Here is a 27,204-nt window from a genome sequence, read left to right as displayed (position 1 = left end):
TGTGGGGCGAACGTGCACAGCCTGGCCCTCCCTTTGAGGTGTCAGACACCCTGAGCACAGGCCTTCTCTTCTCTGGAAAGCATCCTCGTGTTGTGTGTGCACGATGTCTGTGTGTGGAGGCAGGGGTATGTCTCTGTGAATGTGTGTGTTGTGTGTGTGTTATGTGTGCATGTGTGTGTATATGCCATGTGTATGTGTATAATGTGTTTGTGTACTGTGCCTGCATGTGTGTAGTGTGTGAATGTGTGCAGTGCATGTTTATGTGCCACGTGTCGCATGTGTGTAATGTAGCGTGTGATCTGTGTGCATGCCACGTGCTTGCGTGCAGTACATGTATATGTGCTATATGCGTATGTGTACTGCTTGCATGTGTGGTGTGTGTAGTGTGTATATAGGTGTAGTGTTATATGTTGCATGTTGTGTAGTGTGTTGTGCGTGCATACCATACCTGTGTTTTATGTGTTTATATGTAGTATATATGGGTGTGCATGTGTACATGCGCAGTACATGTTTATGTGCAACATGTCATCCGTGGTGTGTTTAGCATGTTTTATGTTGTGTGTTTGTGTGTATACATGTGTCATGAATGTGTGTGGGTGTTATGTGTCACATGTGTGCATGTAGTGTGGTGTCTGCATGTGCATTTATGTGTGCTGTGTACCACACGTATATCATGTGCATGTGTGCATGTTGTGTGTATGTGTAGTGCATTTATGTGTGCTATATGCATGTGTGCCATGTGTGCATGAATGGTGTGTAGTATTTTATATGTGCTGTGTTGTGTGTGTAATGTGTCATATGTGAGTGTACATGTGTGCATGTGTTGTGTGGTGTGCTTATGTGCGCTGTGTATCGTGTGTGCATATAGATCGTGCGTTTATGCATGATGTGCATGTAGTATACACATGTACTGTGTGTATGTATGTGCACATGTGTGTATGTTTATGTGTAGTTTGTATCATGCATGTGCTGTCATGTATATGTGTGGGTGTGCATGTGTGCATGTGTGGGTGTGCACATATGTAGTTTGTGCAGTACGTGCATGCATGTAAGGTGTGTATAGTGCGTGTGTCATATGTGTTTATGTGTGCTGTGTATCGTGTGTGCTATTGTGTGTTTGTATGTGATGTGTGTGGGTGTGCATATGTTTCGTGTGTTTATGTGTACTGTGTGTATGAGTGTGCATGTGTACACATGTATGTGTGTGGTGTGTGTTTGTGTGTCATGTGGGAAGTGTGTGTGTCATCACCGATGTGGCCTCCACTGCATGGCTGCTCAGGGAACCTTTCCTCCCCCCAGGGCATCCATGCCCTGTCCTGTCCCGAGGGCTGGTTCCGGGCACATGGTCATGGGAGACGCTGGCTGTGTTTGCCAGGAGCCTTTGCCAGGTGCCAGGAGTCCACCCCTGAGAGTCAGCACTCGGGCTGGCACAGAGGGCGGCGCCTGCTCAGGGAGCCACGCTGGAGGCCTGGAGGGCGGGCGTGTCCTCCGGCTCCGGCCGAGGGCCTGCAGGAGAGGCAGTGACCGGGCTTTCCCGGCTCAGGTCATTTCCCCGGGAGCATCCTGGTGTCGCCTTGGGGGCCAGAGGGTCCTTATCTTATCGTGGCTGCTTTCACCTCTTTGCTGCTTCAGATGAAATGTTCGAGGTGCAATGCTCTCTGTCACCAGGCACAGCGCACAGAGGCTGCGCCCCTCACGCTCGTGGACGGAGCAGTGGGCTGACTGCTGTCAGCAATGGGGAATCTGGGGTCTCCGGGTGAGCTTTCACCAGATCTCCACTGCGTCTCCAGAGATCAGCTGTTCATCGGCAGGACTCTCATTCTGGTCTCTTTTTAAAGGCTTTTGTGTATGTAGTTGTCCCATAAAAGGAGAAGGAAGGTGACTTCTAGCTCAGTTATGTCATCGCCGACGTGTGCGCCCCGCCAATGTTCAGACAGGCGGGGGTGTGGCTCAGCGTGGCGGCACCCTCCTCTCTCGCCCTTGCTGACGGACAGGGTGCACTTTAACCCTCATCACTCACGGCTGCACCATCTGCACAGCCAGGTGGGTTATTCGAGACTGGGTGAAAGGCAGGACGCCACCCCCGTCCGCCACGGGCGACTTAAACGTGATTTCAGGTGAAGTGGGCAGGAAGAGGTCACGGCTGGAAGGCGGGTTGGACGCGAAGGGGCCCTGTCCCTCCCGGGAAAGAAGAGACGCCTCCATCTGATGACAGAGCTTGCACCCGCTGTCCTGGTCCCTGTCTGCGCCCTTCACAGGGGGACTCACCTCACAGTCACACGGATCCCTGACATCATCAGGCGTCTAGTCTGTTCAGGTTCTCAGGTCCGTGTCCATGTCAGAACGTGCAGTTCATTTGCTTTCTGACGCGGCATCCGAGCAGCCCACCGTGTGCCCAGCTGTGGCTGCGGCCGCCGGCGTGCCCTCCGCCGGGCTGAGGCCTCGGTGACGTGTGGCCTCCAGGGTCCAGCACCGGCTCGGAGCCTGGAAGTGGAGGTTGTTGCAGCCTGTCTGACCTCCAGCCGCGTGGGAAGCAGAAGACACTCACAGTGCGATGGAGGAGTGAAAACGTCACTGCGTCCGTGGCGCGGTGGGTGCCGGGCCAGCGTGGCCGTCGGAAGGGGTCTGGGGGCACTGCTTTGCCGGGAAGGGCCTCTCGGTGGTCGCTGTCGGTGACCATCGGCTCCTTCCCCTGGGCCGAGGATGAGACCTGTTTGGGGAGGGGCGGGCAGGGAGGAGAAGGAGGTGTTGGAACAGCCCGGCCAGCTCTGATCAGGCCTGGAGCCGGCCTTCGACCCTCCCACCAAGCGACGATGTAGTTTCCTGCTGTCTGCTGGGTCCCCAGAGGCCTCCCACGTGGCCTCTCAGTCATCGCGATGAAGCCTGCTGGCCACATGCATGGCTCAGATGGAAATGCCTGAGACAGGAGCACTGCTGTGCCGAGGGTCCTCCCCGAGGGCTCCCGTCACCGGACCCGGCCGGGAGCCTGGCGCCCTCCTGCCCCACCCCCAGCTCCGGCCGAGCCACGAGCACCCAGTCTCCCTCCCTCCGGGCAGCGCGCGTGTCCAGGCGGTCGCGGTGACAGCCCGCGGTGACAGCGCCGCAGGAGGCGGACGGAACTGCGCGGCCTGTCCCCCGCTGACAGGAGATGAGCTCCGCCTTCCCGAGGCAGCCGGCTGGGGCCGCGGCGGCTGAGCCTTACACAGGAGATGGAATGACCGTGCCATTGCGGGCACGAGCACCGCCCCTGTCCCGCCCTCTGCGGCCGTGCGTGGCGGCCGCCTCCCGGGAACCACGTTCCGCGCGGCCGCTCCTCCTCGTGGCTGCGAGCTGCGCTGGCTGACCGCGTGTGGGTGGGGAGCGTGCGGACGGGCAGTCGGGAGGCTGACCATGGCCGGGGTTCCCGAGACCCTGAAAGCCCGAACGGCTTGCCCTGGGCGCAAACCCCCAGAGAAGGGAGTACAAACCAGCGGTGGAAGCGCAGGTGCTCAGGGGGCCGGGCTGCGGAGGCCAGAGGCCAGCTGAGGCCGAGCAGCCTGCGGGGAGGAGCGGGAGGCCGGAAATAAGCGGGGCCTGTGCGCCAGGCGGTGAGCAGGGGCGGAAGCAGCCGGGACACAGCACGCCGGGTCCGTGAAGTGAGGCCTGGACCTCAGGCCAGACCTGGGTTAAGTCTGGCTCCTTCCAAGGTCAGTGCAGAGGTCAGGGTCACCCGGGCCCTGTCAGCCTCGTCAGCCTATCTCTGGCTATGCAGCACTTCCTGGTCACCTGCCCTAGGAAGCCATGGCCCCAGGAGTGACAGCCACCGCCTGAGAGCGAATGTGAGCAGGGCCACAGCCCCTTCCACGTCACTGTCCCCACATCCCAGGACAGGCCCCGCCCCTTCCCACGTCACTGTCACCACATCCCAGGACAGGCCCCGCCCCTCCCCACGTCACTGTCACCACATCCCAGGACAGGCCCCGCCCCTCCCCACGTCACTGTCACCATGTCCCAGGACAGGCCCCGCCCCTCCCCACATACTGTCACCACATCCCAGGACAGGCCCCGCCCCTCCCCACGTCACTGTCATCCTGTCCCAGGACAGGCCCCGCCCCTCCCCACATACTGTCACCACATCCCAGGACAGGCCCCGCCCCTCCCCACATACTGTCACCACATCCCAGGACAGGCCCCGCCCCTTCCCACGTCACTGTCACACACCTCCTGTCCCAGGACAGGCCCCGCCCCTCCCCACATACTGTCACCACATCCCAGGACAGGCCCCGCCCCTCCCCACATACTGTCACCACATCCCAGGACAGGCCCCGCCCCTTCCCACGTCACTGTCACCATGTCCCAGGACAGGCCCCGCCCCTCCCCACGTCACTGTCACCACATCCCAGGACAGGCCCCGCCCCTTCCCACGTCACTGTCACCACATCCCAGGACAGGCCCCGCCCCTTCCCATGTCACTGTCACACACCTCCTGTCCCAGGACAAGCCCCGCCCCTCCCCACATACTGTCACCACATCCCAGGACAGGCCCCGCCCCTTCCACGTCACTGTCCCCACATCCCAGGACAGGCCCCGCCCCTTCCCACGTCACTGTCACCACATCCCAGGACAGGCCCCGCCCCTTCCACGTCACTGTCACCACATTCCCGGACAGGCCCCGCCCCTTCCCACGTTACTGTCATCCTGTCCCAGGACAGGCCCCGCCCCTCTCCACATACAGTCACCACATCCCAGGACAGGCCCCGCCCCTTCCACGTCACTGTCACCACATTCCCGGACAGGCCCCGCCCCTTCCCACGTTACTGTCATCCTGTCCCAGGACAGGCCCCGCCCCTTCCCACGTCACTGTCATCCTGTCCCAGGACAGGCCCCGCCCCTCCCCACATACTGTCACCACATCCCAGGACAGGCCCCGCCCCTTCCACGTCACTGTCACCACATCCCCGGACAGGCCCCGCCCCTTCCACGTCACTGTCATCCTGTCCCAGGACAGGCCCCGCCCCTTCCACGTCACTGTCATCCTGTCCCAGGACAGGCCCCGCCCCTTCCCACATCACTGTCATCCTGTCCCAGGACAGGCCCCGCCCCTCCCCACGTCACTGTCACTCTGTCCCAGCAGGCTTTCTGTGGCTGAGGTTTTCTCTGACAGAAGTTCCCAGTCTGCCTGCCTCTAATGAACACGTCCTCATGGTGTCCCTGCCCGCCTGTCCTTGTGACCGGGCGTGGTCAGCACAGGGCCCGTCCAGCAGCTTCATTTAGACCAGACATCCCTCAGGCACTGACTGGCTTATGGAAGCAAAATTCAGACCTGCAGCCCCAGGCGGACGGACAGGGAGTGAGGAGGAAGACACAGAGGTTCCAGGTGGACTCCTTTCCCCGTCAGCATCTTACCTCCCGGGGCGGGGGCTAAGGCAGCTCTGAGAGATGTCCTGGGGGGGTGAGGTCAAAGGGCACACTTCCAGACCACATGCGCACACTGTGTGAAAGCTTCTCCTTTTAACACATCATAACGTGTCCAGGGCTGGAGAGCTGTGCTGGGGAGGGTTCGGGGTACCGCCCTGCCCCTCGACAGAGGGCCCCCAGCCCTGAGCGTCACTCGCTTGCTGGGGAAGCAGCCTGGATCGCAGGCCCAGGTCAGACCTACATCCCCCCACCTTCCTTCCTCCCCTCACGGAAGAGCAGCCTGGAGGCCCGGAGGGCTTGGAGCAAAGCGGTGAGGTGTGGAGAGAGGGCTTCCTGCCCCTGCTCATGTCTGTCTGTCCGAGCTCCTCCCCTAAGAGGACCCGTGATGCGGGTCAGGGCCTTCTGGGCTCCTGGACGGACTGTGCAGCGCGCCGTCTGCCCACCTGCCAGGTCTGGGTCGGCCGTCAGCGCGCGAGTCCTTGGTGGCACAGTGCAGCCCACACAGCACGGACTGGCACGCAGTGATGGCTTCCTGCCTGTGCCCTCACGAGAGCGTGAAGCCGACAGCACGGCTCGGTCTGTTTCCGCTGGCGTCCTAGGTCAGCGCCAGTTTTACGTAATGACCTGGTTGGCTGTTTCTTCAAGGTAGCACTGCCAGCACCTCCAGGCCACGTGTGATTCGAAGACCTGGGTGAATCCGTTTGAACTGTGTCTGCTTCCAGAAACTGACCAAGCCACTCTGCTCGGTTAATATTTGTCGAAGGAGATGAGAGCATACATTGGACTGGAGACAGTCTCTCCAATAAATGGTGCTGGGAAAATTGGACAGGTACATGCAAAAAGACAAAACTAGACCACCAACTTACATCATTCACAAGAAAAACTCAAAATGGATAAAAGACTTAAATGTAAGATGTGAAACCATTAAAGTCCTAGAAGAAGCCATCGGCAGCAAAATCTCAGACATATGTCGTAGCAGTGTGTTTACAGATACAGCTCCTAAGACAATGGAAACTAAGGAGAAAATAAGCAAATGGGACTACATCAAAATAAAAAGCTTCTGCACAGCAAAATAAACCACCTATACTAATAAAAGGGTAATATGCAAATTGCTCGCAATGCCCTCACAATAACAACCGATCAGCAGGCTGTGTGGGGCAACCAGGCTGGTAGGGGTGTTCGTGAGGGACGACCAAATGACTGACCAGCAGGCTGCATGGGGTGACCAGACAGGCAGGGGGGGGGGCAGTGAGAGGCGACCAGGCCAGCAGGGGGCGCAGTTGGGGGTGACCAGGCCAGCAAGGGGGGCACTAGGGAGAACCAGGCCTGCATAGGGGCAGTTGGAGGTGACCAGGCTAGTTGGGGGGCAGTTAGGGGCAATCAGGCTGGCAGGCAGGTGAGCAGTTAGGAGCCAGCGGTCCCAGATTGTGAGAGGGATGTCCAACAGCTGGTTTCAGCCCCATCCCAGGGATCGGGCCGAAACTGGCAGTTGGACATCCCCAAAGGGTTCCTGGATTGGAGAGGGTGCAGCCTGGGCTGAGGGGGGAACCCGCCCCCCTGAGCATGAATTTTGTGCTCTGGGCCTCTAGTCAACAAAATAACAAGAAAGCCCACTGCATGCCAATGATACATCCGATAAGGCTTAATCTCCAAAATATATAGGGAACTCATACAACTTAACAAAGGAAGACAAATAATCAATGATAAATGGGCAAAGGACCTAATAGACATTTCTCCAAAGAGGACACACAGATGCCAAGAGTCATGACAAAATGCTCAAAGTCACTGATCACCAGAGAGATGCAAATTAAAACGACAGTGAGGTATCACCTCACACCTGTCAGAATGGCTGCCATGAACAAATCAGCAAACGACAAGTGAGGGTGTGGCGAGAAGGGAACCCTGTGCACTGCTGGTGGGAATGCGGACTGGTGCAGCCATTATGGAGAACAGTATGGAGTTTCCTCAAAAAATTAAAGATGGAACTTCCATTTGACCCAGTGATCCCACTTCTAGGAATATATCCTAAGAAACCTGAAGCACAAATCAGAAGGAATGTATGCACCTCTATGTTCATAGCAGCACAATTTACAATAGCTAAGATCTGGAAATAGCCCCAGTGCCCATCAGTAGATGAGTGGATTAAAAAGCCATGGTACAACATCCCCAGTGGGGAGTGTGCAGGAGGCAGCTGATCGATGTTCCTCTCTCATCGATGTTTCTAGCTCTCTAGCCCTCTCCCTTCCTCTCTGTAAAAAATCAATAAAATGTATTTAAAAAAAAAAAAAAGCCATGGTACATTTGCACCATGGAATACTACACAGCAGTAAAAGAAAAGAATTCTTACCATTTGCAACAGCATGGAGGGACCTGGAGAGCATTATGCTAAGCAAAGTAAGTCAGTCAGAGAAAGGCAAGTATCACATGTCTCACTCACATGTGGAATCTAAGTAACAAAATAAACTGATGAACAAAAATGGACCCAGAGACACGGAAGCATGAACAGACTGCTGAACCTCAGAGGGAAGGCGGGGCAGGGTGGGTGGGAAGAGATAGATCAATGAGCTTGTATGCATGCATCATCACCCGTGGACACAGACAATGGGTGCTGAGGGCCTGGGGGGAGGACGAGAATGGGCTGGAAGAAGTTAATGGGGGAAAAGGAGGACCTATGTAACTTTCAACAATAAAGATTTTAGAAAATAAAAATTTAAAAGGTTAAAATAAATAAGTGAAAGAAGAATGTGTCTGCTTTCCAGCATCTGCGTCTGTCTCCTCCCTCGTCCCCCCTTCTCCTCCGTACCCTGCCTTCATTGAGGCCGAGATGAGCCCGCTGCTGCGTCAGGCCCTTACACACCTGCCGGCCCCTGCGTGGAACTGTGTGTCCGCTCGCTGGGAACCAGTTGGTGCGTCGTGGCTGACGGAGCTCCGGTGCCCGGGCCGGAGAGCCGCTCCCTGTGACAGGACGGAAGGGCTGCGAGAGGCCCGGGTGCGGGGAGCACGGGGCCCTCAGCTCCTCGGGGATTGAGAGTCAGTTCCATGTGGTGACGCTGCCCTTCTCTGCTCCTCCAACAGCCCCCTGAGCCTGGAGAAGGGGAAGCAGCTGCTGGCGGACGTCACAGGCCTGCTCCGGGTGCCCACGAGCGTCCTCGCAGACACCGAGTGAGTGTGGGCGTGGGGTCTCGGGTTCTGCTCTCGGCCGGTTTCTCAGGCTCCGTTTCATAAACCGGTTTGGAGGGAGAGCCCTGTGTGCCTGTGGCTCCTGTTAATCACCCTGCGAGAAACTGCTTCAGGAAGACAGGAAAGGGGGGCCGGGGCTGGCGAGGCGTTCAGAGGAGCTGTGCAGGAGTGTGGGTGTAAGAATTATAATCAGCACCAGCAGGGCCAGCCGGGCGTGGTTCCAGCCCTGCGGCTCCCGGAATCACCCGGGGCTCCCGGCGTTCCTCTGCCCTCACCCCCCGCCCCCTGCTTGTGAGGTGGAGCCTTGGAGGTGGCACGCATCAGCGAATCCTCTGTCAGCACCTAGTGGGCCTGCAGGAGGCAGGGCCCTGCCACACTCGGGTGGAGCATTGAGGACAAGCACCGAGTAGAGGAAAGCGTGATGGGGTCTCCGGCGCAGGCCCAGCTCAGAGCGCGGAGGGCGGGCAGTGCTGATGGTAGCAGTGCAGGCGCTGCTGAGGACGAGAGGTAACGCGGAGCTGAGCTCCCGTCGATGGGACGTGACAGAGTGTTCCCTGTGGCCAGGTGTTTATTGAGTGCCCGCTGTGACCTGGCCTTGTGCTACGCTGGGCCCGTGGGCAACACCGCCCTGTACACCTTACCACTTCCTGGGAAAGGCAGACGCATGCGCAGGCGGTTAGCATGGAGGGTGCACAAGATGGTATGGGGAAGCACCTCACCCAGCCCGGGGCCGGAAGCTTCTGGAAGAGGAGAGCTGAGGACAGGCAGCAGACAGGCAGTGCTCCCCCAGTGCCGGGCAGTAGGACCCACGCAGTGAGCATTCTGAGTGTAGAGCTCACAGCTGGGCCCAGAGCCACAGTGAGCTGGGGAGCTGCCTGTGCTCACTCATCTGGGTGCACACACCTGGGTCCATACACCTGGGTGCACACACCTGGGTACACACACCTGGGCGCACACACCTGGGTACACACACCTGGGTACACACACCTGGTCCACATACCTGGGTACACACACCTGGGCGCACACACCTGGGTACATACACCTGGTCCACACACCTGGGCGCACACACCTGGTGCACACACCTGGGCGCACACACCTGGGTACATACACCTGGGTGCACACACACCTGGGTACACACACCTGGTGCACATACCTGGGCGCACACACCTGGGTACACACACCTGGTGCACATACCTGGGCGCACACACCTGGGTACATACACCTGGGTGCACACACACCTGGTCCACATACCTGGGTGCACACACACCTGGGTGCACACACCTGGTCCACATACCTGGGCGCACACACCTGGGTACACACACCTGGGTGCACACACACCTGGTCCACATACCTGGGCACACACACCTGGGTGCACACACCTGGTCCACATACCTGGGCGCACACACCTGGGTACATACACCTGGGTGCACACACACCTGGGTACACACACCTGGTGCACATACCTGGGCGCACACACCTGGGTACACACACCTGGTCCACATACCTGGGCGCACACACCTGGGTACACACACCTGGTCCACATACCTGGGCGCACACACCTGGGTACACACACCTGGGCGCACACACCTGGGTGCACACACCTGGTCCACATACCTGGGCGCACACACCTGGGCGCATACACCTGGTGCACATACCTGGGCACACACACCTGGCGCATACACCTGGTCCACATACCTGGGCGTACACACCTGGCACATACACCTGGACACATACACCTGGTCCACATACCTGGGCACACACACCTGGCGCATACACCTGGTCCACATACCTGGTCACACACACCTGGCACATACACCTGGGCACATACACCTGGTCCACATACCTGGGCGCACACACCTGGGTGCACACACCTGGGCGCATACACCTGGTCCACATACCTGGGCACACACACCTGGCGCATACACCTGGTCCACATACCTGGGCGCACACACCTGGCACATACACCTGGGCACATACACCTGGTCCACATACCTGGGCGCACACACCTGGGTGCACACACCTGGGCGCATACACCTGGTCCACATACCTGGGCACACACACCTGGGTGCACACACCTGGGTACATACACCTGGTGCACATACCTGGGCACACACACCTGGTGCATGCATACACCTGGGCGCATACACCTGGTGCACACACCTGGTCCACACACCTGGTCACACACACCTGGTCCACACACCTGGTCACACACACCTGGTGCACAGGTGGGCTGTGCGGGTGAGGAGTGCTGATCAAGGGAGAGAAGGCGAACTGTGCACTGGTGATGAGGAAGAGCAGCTACGAGGCTCGGACAGGACAGGAGCACAAGGCGGAGGGCTTGCAAGAATCCAGTGAGACAGGGATGGAGGATCTGGTGTGAGGTGGCTGCAGTGGGCATGTGGCAGATGGGTGCAGGGACACAGGTGAGGGCAAGGGCAGGACTTGAGTCACAACCTGCAGGGCTGGCCAGCAGCTCCCTCTCCACAGCAGAACAGGCTGTGGCGGACAGCAGCTGTCCCAGCAGAGAGAGGTGCTTCCTGTGTAATCCCCTTCTGGCAGAAGCAAGGGGAGGGAGGCTGCACAAGCTCTATTTCCCTAGAGGTGGCCCAGAAATGCCGGGACATTTCCTCTCTGCTCTCGGCGTCCTCCACCCTCATGCCAAGATCTCTGCCCACCCCCTCTCCCCTCTGTCCCTGCCTGTCTCACGTGACCAGCTGGGGTGGAGGTCCCAGGTCCCAGGTCCCGCTTGGGACAGGGCTGCCCCACTGGCTCAGGTGGCTGTGAACAGGGCTGGTTAGGAGCCCAGCAGCCCCCACAGAAGCACCTGGAACACCTGCCCTCACGGCACAGCATGGGCCTCTGTCTGATCTCCCCAGCTGCTGTCAGGTGGGAGCCCCATGAGCCTGTGGCTCACCCCGGGCCTGTGTCCGCCTGGGACAGGCAGCCAGGCTGGGGGTCCGGGGCCTGCAGGCGGAGCACAGCTGGGACACAGCATATGCTGAGGAAGTGGGGGCACCAACCCCACAGGCCCCGAGGGAACACCGCTCCCGAGAGAGGCCATGCAGGAGGCGGGCTCCCACCCAGCACGGAGGGTCTTTGACAGGTGACACCCTGCTGCTCTGTCTGTGTCCGCGCTGGTGGCTGGTGTGCAGGATGGCGGGAGGTTCCTCCTTCCCCAGATGCCGGGGTTCTTGTTCCGGCATTAAGAAGGGTTCAGCAATCTGGAGAAAGACTGTGCGTAGCTTAAGTAGGAGTCCAGAGGTGAAAGATAATTTTGAAAGGCATTGGGGGTCAGAGGAGCTTCAGCTGAAGGAGCTAAGTTCTCTTTGTCTCAGGACCCTTGCTTTTTATTAACACAAATTGCCCTAAGGCAAGGTGGATCTATACACTTCAAAGGGTAGGGTTTCGTACAGAAGCATTGTCAGATTGGGGAATAGCCTACGGCTGTTCAGGTGTTTGGCCAGTAGGAGGCAATAACATGTAGCTTGAGATGCCCTGAGCTGTCTGACAGCAAACGATCATCCTATTCAGATTTGGGGGAAATGCCTTTAGCCATTCCAACAGGTGATAACATATGTGACTCAGCCCTTGTTGAGTCCCCAAGTTCCATCAACCTTTTGATGAAACTCTTGCAATTATGACATGCTGGAATTGGCTTCCGGCACGCAGAGAGAACGGGACCAGTTCAAGGTGGGGCGGGCTCGGTGCCTGGACACCAGGGTTCTCTTCCCATCAGGCCCCTCGGGCTCTGCTGCCTGCGGCCTTGCCCCCACTCCTTCCCAGGCAGGACGGGCGAGGTGACCTCACACAATGCCGGTCCTTCTCCCTGTCAGCCAGATGTCTCCTCAGCCTCTCACAGCTCTCAGCCAAGTGCAGGGCCTTCAGCTGCCAGGGCTCTGGGAGGGGCTTCAAGTGGGGGTGGGTGGGAGGGGGGGCAGGAGGATCTTCAGGTCGGCGGGTGCTGGCTGAGAGGGGCTTCAGGTGGGCGGGAGCTGGCCCGGAGGGGCTAGGTGCCTGAGCATTTAGGTGGAGAGTGGCTGGCCCTCCTGTCTCCCTGTCCTCCTGCCCCTTCCCGGTGTCAGCTTGGCTCCTGCCCTGTGCCCAGAGCCCGAGCGGGAGGGCCCTCTCCGGAGGGGCACAGAGCTTTGGGAACAGCACCCTCGTCTCTCCCTGCTCAGGAGACTGGGGCTTCTACTCCCTGCAGAGCCAGGCCGACACCCCCCCCCTCTAGGTCTCAGAACCTGTGCACACTCGCCGAGGTCCCCTCGAGTCCCCTGCTCCTGGTGGCACGCTTGTTCCAGAGCTGACGTCTGGGCTCTTGGTCCAAAGACTTCTCTGAAGACCTGGTCGTGGCCAGTTCATGTCTGCACTGCACCAGGGCCTTTGGTTACTGTCCGTGTGAGCGCACATGGGTGTCCTGTGCATATGTGCGTGCTGGTGTGTGGTTAGCGTTGCCCCTCCGGAGCTCTGCACGCGGGCCCTGTGCGTTGCTTGGCCAGGCACTTACGGCGGCGGCACCTGGGCAGCCCGGCAGGGACCGCTGGCCGCGTGGCTGGCGGGAGGAGCTGTCCTCGCGGAGTCGGTACCCAGCGGAGGGAGAGGCCGCCGGCTCCGAGCGAGCCTGGGTTCTATGGAGCACTAGTTATGCCTAATATGCGTTGTTAATGGCTGTGTAGCTGTCAGGTAAATCCCATTATTCCTTATTACATCGTTAGAGGCCATTAAAAAGGCATTAGCATGCTGATGTAATTAGGCAGCAGACGCACAACGGCCGCAGTTATGACTTTGTAACCTAATCACGCTGTCCGCGCTGATGGATGCGGGGCTGCTGCGGGCGCCCTGGCGTGGGCGCGCTGCGGGGCTGCTCAGGGTGGTGGGATCCGCCTGGGGCCTCCCCGCGCCGGGCAGCCTCCTTCCACGACCCATCCTCCGTGTTCTCGGAAGAGGCAGCTGGTTCGCCCTGGGGTCACGTGTTGGAGAAGGCTGGAGCGCCTGCTCTCCTGAAGATGCAGCGGCGGCTTCCCAGCTCTGGCCCTGCCTTATCCTGGGCGCAGGGCGGGCTGCCCGACTTAGCTCCACCCACAACCTGCCAGTAGCCCAGGTCCCCCCTCCCCTCCCACACCCTTCCCCTGGGAGAGAGCCCCTGGGAGTCTGGGGGCTCTAGAAAGCATGCATTAGTGTCTTGGGGCAGAATTGTGGTTACTTACCTCTGCGTCTTGTCTCCTGGTTTGTGACATTTCATATGAAGTAGGAGGAACGGCCTTTAGCCCACGGGGTGGACCCTGCCGTGTGCCCAGGCCCTGGATAAGTTGGGGTGCGTGCCCAGGCCCTGGATAAGTTGGGGTGCGTGCCCAGGCCCTGGATAAGTTGGGGTGCGTGCCCAGGCCCTGGATAAGTTGGGGTGCGTGCCCAGGCCCTGGATAAGTTGGGGTGCGTGCCCAGGCCCTGGATAAGTTGGGGTGCGTGCCCAGGCCCTGGATAAGTTGGGGTGCGTGCCCAGGCCCTGGATAAGTTGGGGTGCGTGCCCAGGCCCTGGATAAGTTGGGGTGCGTGCCCAGGCCCTGGATAAGTTGGGGTGTGTGCCCAGGCCCTGGAATTGACAGCGGCAGGTCATGCTCAGGTGGAGGAGCATTGTCACGGCTGAGAGCTCGTCGTGAACCTGGGGCCCACAGGAGGCTTGCAGGTGCGCTGCGCCCCACCTACTGTGCGCTGCCCGGGCGCTGTCGCCGGCTCCGCCTGGCTCCGGCTGTGCGCAGTGACGCGCTCAGGGGCCTGTGTTCCTGGAGCAGGAGCAGGGGCCGGGCCTCTGCACGGGAGGCCGGGAGGCCTGGCTGGCATCGCCCGTGAGACACGGAGTGCTGGGAGTCACCTGGTCTGGGGCCTCGCCCCGTCTCTAGACGGAAGGTGGGATGGCAGGAAGGGCCCTGTGCACTCACACGTCAGTCCTGCTTGAGCGAAGGGTGCCACTTCTCGCTCTAAGTGTCCCTTGCCTGGCTCGGGGTGTGAGTGCTGAAAGCGCTGGCTGAGCTTCTCTCCTAGTGTGAAATGGCATCGCCCAGAAGAGCGGAGTCACTGAGCCTTCCTAAGCCTCAGTTTCCCCGCCTGTAACATGCAGAGTCAGGGCCTGACACTGGGTTCAGTACGGCTCGGAAGCACCCACGGGTATTGCAGTAAATGACATGCGGACTTCATGTGAATTAGCTCCCAGGGTCACAAAGCACAACCGGGGAAGAAGGCCAATCCCACGCGGCCCGGGGCGAGAGCTGCCCTCCGGTGGCTGGTGGCCGGGCGTGGTCCCTCGCGGGGCTTCCCCTGCAGTGGGCGAGTCACCCCTGGCGCCCTTGCGCCTGTTATTCAGATTGAGCCTCATGGGGGGGGGGGGGGTCTGGCACTTCAGGACTGTGGGTCCACATGTGTGTTTACTCGTGGGACGCCTCCCCGTGGAAGCCTGTGGTGGGGACACATGGGACCTTTCTTGGATGCGGTTGCGGCCTCTGCACCCTGCCCTTCCTTCCTCTCGCCTGGGACTCTGCCTGGCATTGGCAGCATCACACAGTGACTTGTCACGGGAGAGCCAGGCTTCAGGGCCAGGACACACCACCCCATTTTACAGCCGAGTAAACTGAGGCCCGAGTGGTGACCCTCGTGCAGACTGGCAGCTGAGACCTCTGTGTGGAGACTGCATTGTGGAAGAAGGAGCAACAGGGGTTGGGAGCCAGGGTGTCTGGGGTCATGTGATGTGAGGCTGTGCTGACCCCTCGTGAACCTGAGAAAAGGCATGTGATAGAACCTGGAGCGCCCCCAGGGCCTGGAGCGCCCCCAGTGTGGGTGTCACTGAGGCTCGATGACCATCAAGCTGACACCAGGGTCGGCTTCCCCTATACCAGGCGCCCCAGGGGCCACGTGCGTCTCCGAGGGGCAGGGCAGTGACGTGGGGCGGCCTGAGAGAAGGCCGTGGTGTTGTGTCCGTCTGTCTGCCCGGCCCACATGGGGGTGGCGGGTGGACGGCAGGCCTCTGCCCCTCGCAGGTGAGCGAGTGGGCATCTGAGTGTCAGAGAGCACTCGGCTGGGGGAGCTGTAGGCTGAGGGAGTGGTGGGCGGAAGTGCCCAGAACCACAGGGAGCCCTGGGGTCCCGAGGCTGGGTGGGTCCCCGTCCTCCTGACCCCCAGAGGCTGCTGTGGCTGCCGCCTGGGCCGGAAGCCCTGAGCGAAGGCGCTGCCCAGAGCCCGTCCCCTCCGCGGAGGCTCCGGGCGGTCTGCACAGTGACTCACTGCGACGGGCGCACCCTCGGGACGGACTCAGCATTGAGATCTCGGAGAGGAGAGGCCGCTGTTGCCGAGAGCTGTGGGGAGGCAGACTGAGTGGACGGGGCGGAAATGGGTTGTCACCGCCAGGAGCGGACACGTGGCGGGCGACAGGAGGAAGTGTCATTGCACCAGACCAGAAGCGACCTCCATGGGGGCAGAGCTTGGCAGGATGAGGGTTGGGCTTGGCTGGGTCACTTCAGTGCGGGGCCTGTGGAGGCCACCGGGACGGTCACCTGACATGAGCAGTGCAGGCTGCCCCCAGGTTCCCGGGACGTGCCCGGCTCCGCAGTTGGGAGAGCAGGATGGAGGGGTCTATGCCGGGACACAGCTGGGCTGGAACCATCCCACCAGCAGCCGAGGATGGAGGGACCGCTGGCATTGCCGTGGGTCTCACAGAACTTGGGGCTGTCTGCACAGAGAAGCAAAGAGGCCGCCCACACCCCGCACGGCCTGAGCGGAGCTGTGGGGACAGTGGTGGGCGCTGACTCGAGGGGGTCAAGCTGACCGGGAGGTGACCGAGGCTGTACTAGAATCCGGGTGGCGGTGGGGATGGTGACGCACTGCCTCCCACTCATGGGGTGCGCTCAGTGGGCTGGCCGCCGGGCCGAGCGGAGCTCCCATGAGCAGCAGGACGCGAGGCCAAGACCCAGAGTTATGAGGTGACGCCTGAATCCACAGGGACTCACGAGGTGCACAGGCAGCAGTGGGCTCATCCCTGGTCGGGCAGGGCCTGGGGAGGAAGGCGGGGCCTGGGAGGAAGGCGGGGCCTGGGGAGGAAGGCGGGGCCGGGGAGGAAGGCGGGGCCTGGGGAGGAAGGCGGGGCTTGGGGAGGAAAGCAGGAGGAAGGCGGGGCCTGGGGAGGAAGGCGGGGCCTGGGAGGAAGGCGGGGCCTGGGGAGGAAGGCGGGGCCGGGGGAGGAAGGCGGGGCCTGGGGAGGAAGGCGGGGCCTGGGGAGGAAGGCGGGGCCTGGGAGGAAGGCGGGGCCTGGGAGGAAGGCGGGGCCTGGGGAGGAAGGCGGGGCCTGGGGAGGAAGGCGGGGCCTGGGGAGGAAGGCGGGGCCTGGGGAGGAAGGCGGGGCCGGGGAGGAAGGCGGGGCCTGGGGAGGAAGGCGGGGCCGGGGAGGAAGGCGGGGCCGGGGAGGAAGGCGGGGCCTGGGGAGGAAGGCGGGGCCTAGGGAGGAAGGCGGGGCCGGGGAGGAAGGCGGGAGGGAGATGGGACTAGGAGGTAGCAACTCATCAAGTGGGAATTCTGACCTCAGGGTGTGTGCGCATTTCTGAGACAGTTCTAATTTTTATGTAAAGTCTCTTGAGCGTGTTCTCATTAATCAGTGGATTCTCACTCATTACTCTTGTTTGCACCATTCTTACTATTAATGCCTTTTAAAGTGATTTTATCACAAACAATGGAATCAGCAGTAGAATGCCGAGGAGCAACAGTGGGGTGGCTGGTTAGACGGTGCCAGGCTGTGGGCCCTGCAGGTGCCGAGGCAGCGTCCCCTCCTCTTCCCATCCCCCTCCCTCCTCCCGCCCCCCTCCCCGCCTCCCTGCCCCTCTTATTCGTTTCTAATTTTTCAGTGCGGTCCCTTCTTGGCATTCTAGCTGATCTTTCAAGAAAAATTAAGGGACTTCTCTGTACATTTGGCGGAGAGGGACGATTGGGTGGGGACCGTGGGCGGAGTCCAGGAGCACAGGAGGGAGGGGCCTTCCCGTTAGCACCCAGGGGCTCTCCGGCAGGGGGTGCTGAGAGTCGCTCTGTGAGGAGCTACGGGGCGGACGGTTCCCCGCCTTTGAGACCCCCCTGCAGCCCTGCTCCGGTGGGATTGCTGCGTGTGCACATGTTTCTAACGCGCACGAGGCCCTCATATGAGGCACATTGTTTAAAAAGGTGATGTTTTTTCAAAATCATGTTCAATGTAGTGTTAGAAAGCTTTGGATAATTCTTGTCTGCCAATCCCTGCCAGTTACGTTTATACCGAATGTTTCTTAACGTTTGATCCGTTTTAAACAGTTGCTGTCAGAGAGGCTTTTAAAGACTCCGCTCTCCTTTCTGCCTTTGACGCACTCCGCTCCCTTGGGAACCAGATACCAAAATCTGTTTCCATAACAGCTTTCCCTCGCCAGAGTCTGTGGCCGGCCTGTTGGGCAGAACTTTTATAAAAGCTCCGCGTGTCTGAGACAAGCAGAGCCTGTCAGGGGATCACTGGAAAATGGAAACAAAGCGAGAGCATGTCAAGAACATGCTCACTCGTGAGAGTGGTGGCCCTGGTGCACGTATAGGACACGGAGGCCCGGTGAGGTCACGTGTGGGAGCGGTGTCACGCTGTCCCGCACTCTCAGAGGACACGCTGTGTGCTGAGCTGCACTGACCCTTTCTGCATGGTCTCTCCCAGGGTCCTGGGACCAGCCGTGACCTTCAGAGTGAGCGCCAACGTCCAGAACGTGACGCCTGCAGATGTGGCGAAGGCAGCAGGTAAGGTTCTTTCAACACAACTACACGTGTGCACACACGTGCAGGCGCCAGGTCGGGAGGACAGACAGCCTCCCTGGCACCCTGGTGCTGGTGGGGAGACAATGAGGCAGTAGTGGGTCAGCTTACGTGACTGCGGGTGGAGGCGCCGCAGCTCCAGGTAGCGGGGGGCGGTGGGGGGGGGAGGAGAGGGTGGGTGTGGGTAAGGGGGCAGGCGCTGGTGCAGGGGGGTTTGGGAGAAGGGGTGCCGGTGGGGGGGGCAGGCGCTGGTGCAGGGTGGGGAGTGCAGGTGTGGGGGGTAGAGGGGGACCACCAGTGTCGGGAGTGGGTGCGGTTTCGCATTTCACACCAGGTGACCAGCTGTGGCCTCAGGTCCATGCATCGCCCGCGGAGACGTGCGCAGGAGGCAGGTTTCGCAGTGAGGGCCCGGCCTGTGGGTCCCCCGCACACGCTGGGAGTTGCCGAGTGGCCCCAGCTACGAGACACATCGATCACGGCGGGAGGAGCTGGGGGACGGGTTGCATGCCCCGAGCACAGATCCTGGTTTCACTTACTGAGACCTTTGCTGTGTGGTGGGTCCTTCTGCCTCGTGAGAAACAGGAAACACCACTGCCCCCAGGCTCCAGCTCAGCCAGGCCCCCAGGCTCCAGCTCAGCCAGGCCCCCAGGCTCCAGCTCAGCCAGGCCCCAGGCTCCAGCTCAGCCAGGCCCCAGGCTCCAGCTCAGCCAGGCCCCAGGCTCCAGCTCAGCCAGGCCCCCAGGCTCCAGCTCAGCCAGGCCCCCAGGCTCCAGCTCAGCCAGCAGGGCGCCGGCCCAGACTCCGCAGGCCTGACGCTTTGCTTCAGCCGATGCCATTGTTGTGAGATGTAGGAACTATTTTAATGAGATTTACATCTTTCCTTCCCGTGTAAAATGTGGCAGATATTCCGTTGATTTAGAGATTGGGGACCTGGCTCTCCTTAGCTGAGGCATCAGGCGCTGGCCCCCATGAGCTCAGTGAACACGGGCGGTGTCCGCGGCCCCGCCGGGAGGGGAGCTGCTGCCCTGACCTGTCCTGGTTGCCGCTGGATTTCACTGCCAGGAACTCTGGGTACCGCGGTGCCGCCCGTTTGCTGTTGGTGGTGATTTGGGGGGCCAAGTGCCTCTAGTTAAGGCAGGATTCACGGCCAAATTGACAGCCCTCGGGAACCGGACGGGTCTGCGCTCTCAGAGCCGACGCCCCACTTCCTTTGACGGTCGCGTTCCGTCCCCACGGGGCTCAGGGTGCGGCTCCCAAAGCAGCGGAGCGCGTGTCGCGTGGACTCTGCTCCTCGCTCCGCCTCGTGGCCGCAGGCTGTCTCCTCCCGGCCCAGCGCCCACCTGACGGTCCGGGATCCTGTGTCAGCGCCGGTACGGACACATCTAAGGTCAGCTCGGGCGCCAGTTCTGATGCGGAAACACACGGAGTGCCCCCTCCGGTGGGAACACACGCGTGGAATTGGGTTTACTCAAGACTCTGCGAATGGACAAACACGAATGAAGTGTGTTTTTAAATCCTCACCGAAGACAGGTCACTGATCTGGAGAGAGAGAGGAAGGAGGGAGGGAGAGAGAGATCAGCTGCCTCCTACATGTACCCAACGGGGGATGGAAACCTAGGCACGTGCCCTGACCAGGACGTGAACCTGTGACCCTTTGGTGCATAGGATGTCGCTTCGACCTACTGAGTCACAGCGGCCGGGCAAAGTCTTTTAAAAAAAATGACAGATACGCACCGACGAAGGCCTTTTGTTGATTTGATTGCTCTCTGGGAAACGGGCGGCTGTTTGAAACCTCGCTGCTGGTCACGTTGGCTGTGCACGCTGTGCGCGGCGCGCTGGTTCAGGGAGAGGGCAGAGGGCAAACACGAGCGTCCAGACCCTGTGTTTGCTCCTGTGCCCAAGCATCACGTAGCCATCGCGGCTGCTTCCAGTGCGTGTGAAAATCGGTGACCCAGGCACGGTCACACTGGGTCCCCTTTGCATCCAGAATGGTGTTACCGTGTTACGGGCGTACCTGATGCCGTGTAGGAAAATGATCGTGTGAAGTAAGTTTCGGCCGTGAGGACCTTATTTGGGGGCATTAGAAATACCCCGTAGAAGCACCCGGGCCACCCCTGCCCGGCGAGAGCCTCTGGGACCGCGGAGAGCGGTGGCCTCTGAGGGCAGCGTCCACGCGCAGGGTGGCTTCCTCACGTGCCAACAAGGAAGAATTTTGAATCCAGATGGAGGTGCCTGTGGCTTCTCGCTTCGCTGGCGGAGTCTCAGTAAGGCTGCTGCAGCCAGCCTGGTGGTCTCGTGGGCAGACCCGCGGGTGGGCCGCGGGGCCCGTCCGGCTCACAGGTGCCGCGTCCCCAGCGCCCGCGGCTTGCCCGCGCTCGGCGTTACCTGAAGGAGACAGCCGGGCGGATGGAACTGGCGGGCGTTTATGCTGCTAGTTTCATACAAGATGAGGCGAACCTACGGAAGAGGCACGAGGCTGAAGGCGCTGTGCCCGCCCTGCAGACTCTGCTCCCGGCGATTCTTCTGGAAGGCCGCCTCGTTGGTCGTGTGGTCGCGCGGGGGCTCCTGGTTGTCCCGCAGCTAGAAAAGGGCAGGCGCCCGTGATCGTGGCCAAGGGGCGGGTCGGCGGCAGCGCTCTCGGCACGGCCCGCGGCGCCGTTCTGAAGCAGCAGCTGCGGAGCACAGAGGCCCAGGAGCTGCCCTGCACTCAGCTGCGTGTCCAGCTGGCCAGGCCAGGCCGCCTCTGCCGCGTGGGCGCGGCCACGCAGGCTGGGTCCCTGCTTGTTGCTCCAGGTGGTGGTGTGTGTGTGACTCACTGGGGACGATTAGATGTGGCCCTGCCTTCCAGTCCGTCTCCCTCCGACCTCCCGGTCAGCAGCTCACCCCTCGGATCCAGCCGCCCCCGCACTGCCCTTCCTCCCTTTGGGCAGAGGGAGGGCCCATGGCACCTCCCCCGACGCGGCTCAGGCTGGCCGTGGCGTGGCCTGTGAGCTTGCGGTAAGGGTCTGCTCTCCATTCGGGGCTGCTGTATTTTTTTAAAAATATATTTTTATTGATCTGAGAAAGAAAGGGAGAGGGAGAGAGAGAAACATCAGTGATGAGAGAGAATCATTGATCGGCCGCCTCCTGCACGCCCCACACTAGGAATTGAGCCCACAGCCCAGGCCTGTGTCCTGACCGGGACTCGAACCATGACCTCCTGGTTCATAGGTCGATGAGCAAGTACTGAGCCATGTCAGCTGGGCAGGGAATGCTTTAAAGACACATGTCAAGTGCGGGCCCAGGGCAGGGACCCGGCGCCCCAGTGTTCAGTCCTGAGCCCCGGCCGCAGGGCGTGAGCGCTGCCCAGCCCTCCTGTGTTCGCCTTGAAAGGGGCGATGGAGCCCAGAGGGGACGTGTCCTCTGACGCTGCTCAGCTCAGCCGTCGCGCTGTGGCCCCAACAAGCATCAGGGTCGAGCTCTGGCCCCTCACGTCGGTTCCTGCTGCGCCGCGCCGTGCAGGCCCGAGGAGACAAAACACCCAAGGACCCCCGAGGGACCCTCCTGCTGGCTGGAGACGTGGACACAGTGCCCGAGGTCAGCGAGGAGCTTCATCAGACAAGGCCACCCTGGGGCAGGGACGCGCCGGCATTCCAATCTGACCGGGGCCGTGTCCTCAATATCCACAAATGGATGCCCTTGGCTTGACCCTGACTATAGCTGGAGAGCCGGTGCTGCTGTCCTGCGACCAGAGGCATGGCCGGTGGCCCAGGGGCCGGGCCTGTGGTAGGAGCCAGGGCCACCAGGCGAAGGGAAGAAAGGCCCTCACTGCAGCCTCCCCCGCCCCCCCCCCCAGCCTTGGCCACACCCTCATTACTAACATGACGGGCAGCCGCTGGGCCGGCTGATGCCTGCGTGTCACTGCCCTTTCCTGGAACATCGGCGAGGAGAGTCGACTCGGTGGGAAATCCCGAGGCTGCTCTGGAAATGCTCACCGAAGCCCCCTTGGAGGAAAGCAGTTCCCCCGGCACAGACAGCTGCCGGGAGCCGGGCGGAAGGAGGCACAGACAGCTGCCGGGAGCCGGGCGGAAGGAGGCACAGACAGCTGCCGGGAGCCGGGCGGAAGGAGGCACAGACAGCTGCCGGGAGCCGGGCGGAAGGAGGCACAGACACCTGCTGGGAGCCGGGCGGAAGGGCAAGTTCAAGGATTCCCGCTCTCCTCTGAGGGGGGTCAGAGCCAAGGACACTCTGGACAGAGCCCTGCGTCTCTTCCTCGGCCGCGGACAGAGCCCTTGGGCCGGGCCGCAGGGCGCCTCGGGGGCTCGGGGCTGGGGCCTGCCTCAGTGGGGGTCTGAGCCTCCGGTGACTTTCCCAGAGGCGCCGGTGCCCATGCTCAGGATTGGCATCTGTGGTCCCCATTGCAGTGATGGCACCGTGTCCGCCCGGCAGGTTCCCGGGCGAGGGACCCCCAGAGCTCAGCTGGCCTGCGGGGTCCCCCCGGGGGGCTGTCAGGGGCACAGGGAGGACCGCTCGAACCAGGAGTGGGAGACACACGGAGAACAAAGCCTCTGAGAGATGAGACACGGCGGCAAGACGGGCGCCGGGTGCCGGGGAGGGAGGTCGTGCTCAGACGGCGGGGACTCGCCTCGGCCGTGGCCTCTGAAGGGCGATTCTGACCGCCCGCGCCTGCAGCTCGGCCCAGCCTGGCCTGTGCGCTGCGTGGACGGAGCTGTGGGGGGCGGGCCCGCGTGACTGTGCGTGTCGGCGGACCCTCCTGTCCGGCCCGTGGGGTTGAGCGGAGCGCCCTCAGAGGCGAGTTGGGTGCCAGGCGCTGCCCTGAGGAGCGCGCCTGTGTTTGTGAAGATGAGAGTCGGGAGGGGGTGTCAGAGCAGGTGGGGTGGGCGCTGCGGAGCCGCTCCTCCTCCTGGTCCTCAGCTCCGTCCGGGTGCTCCCGCAGCATCGGGACCCGCGGTGGACAGACTCCAGCCAGCCCAGAAGCTCGGGGACCGGGAGAGGGGCCAGGCTGACGCTGGGTCCTGGGAGCGGCCGGGGGCCTGAGGTCCGGGTGGCGATGGGGATGCGTGGTCCGAGCTCGGCTCCCACACGATGGCGGGCTGGACGGCGTCCTCCTTGAACCACACGCTCCCGCAGAACCGGGAGTAGACGGTGCAGACCTATCGGCGAGGAATCCCCCCACGGCCTCCTGCAGGTCGGTGGGCTCTGAAGTCGGGTGCTTGGGGGTCGGCTCATACCTGCTGGAGGTGCTGGGTGGCAGACAGCGTGGCCGGTGCAGGGCGGCCTGTGGGGAGCAGGATGAGGGAGTCAGCCTGGGCAGTGGAGTGGGCTGTGATGTCATGCATTGTGTTAATACGTGACGTGTGGTGTACGTGCTACTGTGTAACACGGTAAATGCGATGTAGCGTGACATGCTGTGGCCTGTGCGGTGTGACAGGATCGCTCGCCTGACGGCGGCAGCTCACTGTGCGGCACCTCAGGAACGTCCGCTCTGAAGGGACACAGGCCCGGGGGCCGGGGGGGGGGCTGAGCGGACGGACGGTTGTGAGGTGGTTGGCCGAGGCCTGTGGTGGCTGTGGAGTGGACCCTGTGGGGAGGAGGAGGCGGGGCCCATGCTGGCGTGTCCTGGAACTCGGACGCCCTAGTGACCGGCGCCCAGCGTGTCTGTGGGGCGATGACGGGCAGCCCCACTGGCTGCCGGGCACAGCGAGGACCTGGCCTCCTTTCCTCGGGGAGCAGGGGTCCCCTCTGCACCACAGGGCCCCCGGCAGCTTCATGGAGCACCGCTGGGCCCCGCGGGGATTGGGGCGGCACAGGAGAAACGCTGGCGGGTGTGGGTGGCCGGGTCTAACCTTGGGAGGGGGACCGACCTTCCATCGGGCGGACCAGCACCGTCTCGGCGGCTGGGGCGGGAGACGGCCAGCCGGAGGGGTCTCCAGGGCTGGGCAGGTGAGCACGAAGGAGGGGTTTGGGCCCAGCAAGGCTGTGGCTGCAGCTCCGAGGAGGCCCGGCTCTCCAACCGCCACAGTGACTGCCGCTCCGGCAGGGTGCTGGGAGGGTCAGAGCGCCGCGTGCGGCTGGTGCTCCCCGCTGGCGGGAGGAGGCTCGAGAAGCCCGTCTCAGTCAGGCCTGGGCCCTGGCCGTGTGCGCCCCGCTGCCAAGTGGTTCTGCTTGCCCGGTTCCCAGGCTCCCTGCGTAGGAAGGGGTGGGCGGGTGGCCGAAATACCAGGAGCCATTGCCTGTCACGAGCTCATTTCCATACACAGGGGCCCACAGGTTAAGAAGGTCATTCGTGGAGGACTCAGTCTCGCTTTCGAAGGAGCAGGCGGGAGGGGTCTGTCTGCTCCGTGGCCCTCCTCCCTCTGACCTGAGTGCTCACTGCACGGTTAGGTCCACATGGCTCAGGGCCCGTCCAGAGGGGAGCGCAGGGGCCCAGGGCCCAGGACCTGCGTGGCCTCGGGCTCCACCCTGCACAGAGCGCCCCAGCGTCCACTGTGACACGCCCGCCATCAGCACGCACACTGTGGACGCACTAGAGCCAGGCCTGGGGAGGGGGATGGATATACGCAGAGGGGGGCTAAGCCTGGAGGCTAATCGAGTGAAGCCCATGATTGAGCAGAAGTGAGAGGATTGTGCAAATGCAGGGGCGGGGCAAGCCTGGGGGGCCTGGGCGGGAGGGGGGCCTGGGCTGGGGGGGCGGGCAGGCCCTTCTGGAACCTTAGTTCCTCTCTGCTCCTGGGACACCATGTGCTGTGCTTTGTTCTGGCTCTGCTTCCCGTCATCCCTCCACTCACCTGCTCCCGCCTCATCCCTCACCTCACCCGTCTCTCGCCTGTCCACCGTGGGCGCGCAGGAGTCCGGAGCCCTGCCTCCACCTGCTCCTCCAGGGGCGGGCCGCGCGTTGGGGGCGGGATGTGGGGGCCTTCGTCCTGCCGGGGAGCCGCGTCCCAGGGCAGCTGCCGCCTGCTGGGCTGCCCTCGCCGCCTGTCGGCCCCACAGGCAGGTGCGCCCACCGTTCCATCTCACCGTCCGTGTGGAACGGCCTGGCACTCGGCCCCGAGTTAACTGTCAATCACTGGTCGCGCCTCGTGTGGGAAGCTGCCGGGGCCCAGCGTAGGGAGGAACAGTCTCGCTTGCGAATGAGCCGGCGGGAGGGGTACAGCGCCCCGGGGGCCGGGGTCATCCTGCGGTGACTCTCTCAGTGCCGGTCCCATCACGTGGCCCCTGTTCAGGGGAAGTGGGACAGGTGTGGGGTCCCGGGTCACTCCTCGCTGTGGGAACGTGGGGAGTGACAGCTTCAGGTCCCTTGTCTGGCGTCGGGCAAGCGCCGACATCACGGCTGTGACGATCCGGTGGGCACAGAGGTGCAGCGGGAGCGTCCACGACCTGGAGCCGACCCTGACCTGGCGGAATGGCGTGAGGGGACGTCTGGTCACGGACAGTCCCAGGGATGGGCACTCACCGAGAGCCGCTTAGGGGCCGGGCCTGTTGTCCGGCGGCAGCACCCTCTCCGAGGGGAGGTGCCAGCCCCCCTCCCGGGCTGTTAACAGTGTGAGGCGAGGCTCCGCCAGGGCCTGGGTCTGCGGGTGTCTGACACGTGGGACTGTGTGGAGTGGGGGCTGTGGAGCAGCGAGGGGTGGGAGCTCAGAGCCTCCTCCATGAAGTGGGGCCATGTGCCTAGCCTGCCACACCTGGGGTGCCCTCAGCGATGCCGGGAGAGAGTGGGAGGTCTGTACCCCAAGTCCCGGCCCCTGGGGTGGCTCTGTGGACCTTTATGGCATCTCCCGGGGGCTATAGGGTCACCCTTGCCCACAACCTCCCCTCACCCTCTCTCAGCTCCCTGTTGGCCATGGAGGTGGCTCGGGGCTTCCCTGCACACGAGGCTAGGCCGCTGGAGCCGTGTGTGCAGGGCAGGCTTGCCTGGCGTCAGGTCTCGGGGGTGCGTGAAGATGGGGACAGGGACAGAGAGGCTGCAGACACCGAGTCTGGTGACCTTGAGATGACCTTGAGAGCACAGCAGGCAGGGAAGGATGGGGCCAGTTTGTGGTCAGGGCACAGCTGGCCGCCCGTCGGTGACTGACACCCATGCTGGGAGGTGAACTGCTGTGGGAGCTCAGGTGGCAGCTGTGTCCAGTGATGGGCACGCCCCTGGGTGCCAACCAGCGTCAGACCCAGCCCCGCGGTGACACTCGGAAGTCACTGCTGGCCGAGTGCCTGTAGCTCTTCCGCGTGGTCCAGGCCCACGTCCCAGGGGGCGGGGTGTCTGCGTGTCATCGTAGGGGTCTGCACGGGGGGACATTACCTCTCTCATCTCAGCGTGAGTTCATAGCGCCTTGGTGCCCAAATAGAAGGAGACTCCTTTTGAACACAGGGCTGCGGACACACAGCTTTTAAAGACAATGCTTCAAGACGGGCACCTGAGCGAGGAGCAGGTGGGCACCTGGGCAGTGAGCGAGGAGGGGCGCGCTGGTGTGTCTCCCTCACCCACAGCCGTCCCCCTGCGCCCGAGAGGGCCTGGCTGAGCTGAGAGAATGCAGTGTCTGTCGGAAGCCGCCTCCTGGGATTCCCTCAAACACCAGTTCCCATGGCAACTGGCCAGCAAGTAAGAGCAACCGAGGGTTTCCAGTGGCTGCTGCAGGCGGGCACAGGTGCGGCAGAACCGGGGGCATCACAGGCCTGCGTGGGCACTCCCAAGCCCGCTGTGCCCAGGCCGGTCCTGCAGCCTCTGGAGCATCGCGGGTGGTGGGCTCTCTGCAGGCGGCGCCCTGCCAGGCCCAGGGCGGAGGCACTGGAATTGTCCTGATGTGATGGTCTGCACGGCTCGACAGCAACAACCTCTTA

The 27,204-nt window shown here is 62.1% G+C and overlaps 1 protein-coding gene across 1 annotated transcript in view; it reads left to right on the top strand.

Moving 5' to 3' along the window:
• Positions 1-27,204, top strand: part of PTPRN2 (protein tyrosine phosphatase receptor type N2) — a 428,035-nt gene that overhangs the window by 165,888 nt on the left and 234,943 nt on the right. Inside the window, exons 12-13 of the mRNA XM_054726069.1 lie at positions 8,473-8,559; positions 18,275-18,354. Of these exons, the coding sequence (XP_054582044.1) occupies positions 8,473-8,559; positions 18,275-18,354 (167 nt within the window). The remainder of the gene's footprint in view (positions 1-8,472; positions 8,560-18,274; positions 18,355-27,204) is intronic.

This window comes from Eptesicus fuscus, chromosome 14, assembly GCF_027574615.1.
Source record: "Eptesicus fuscus isolate TK198812 chromosome 14, DD_ASM_mEF_20220401, whole genome shotgun sequence".
NCBI classification, from domain to species: Eukaryota; Metazoa; Chordata; class Mammalia; order Chiroptera; family Vespertilionidae; genus Eptesicus; species Eptesicus fuscus.
Note: the sequence above shows the minus strand (reverse complement) of the source record. Positions and strands in the feature narration are given on the sequence as shown.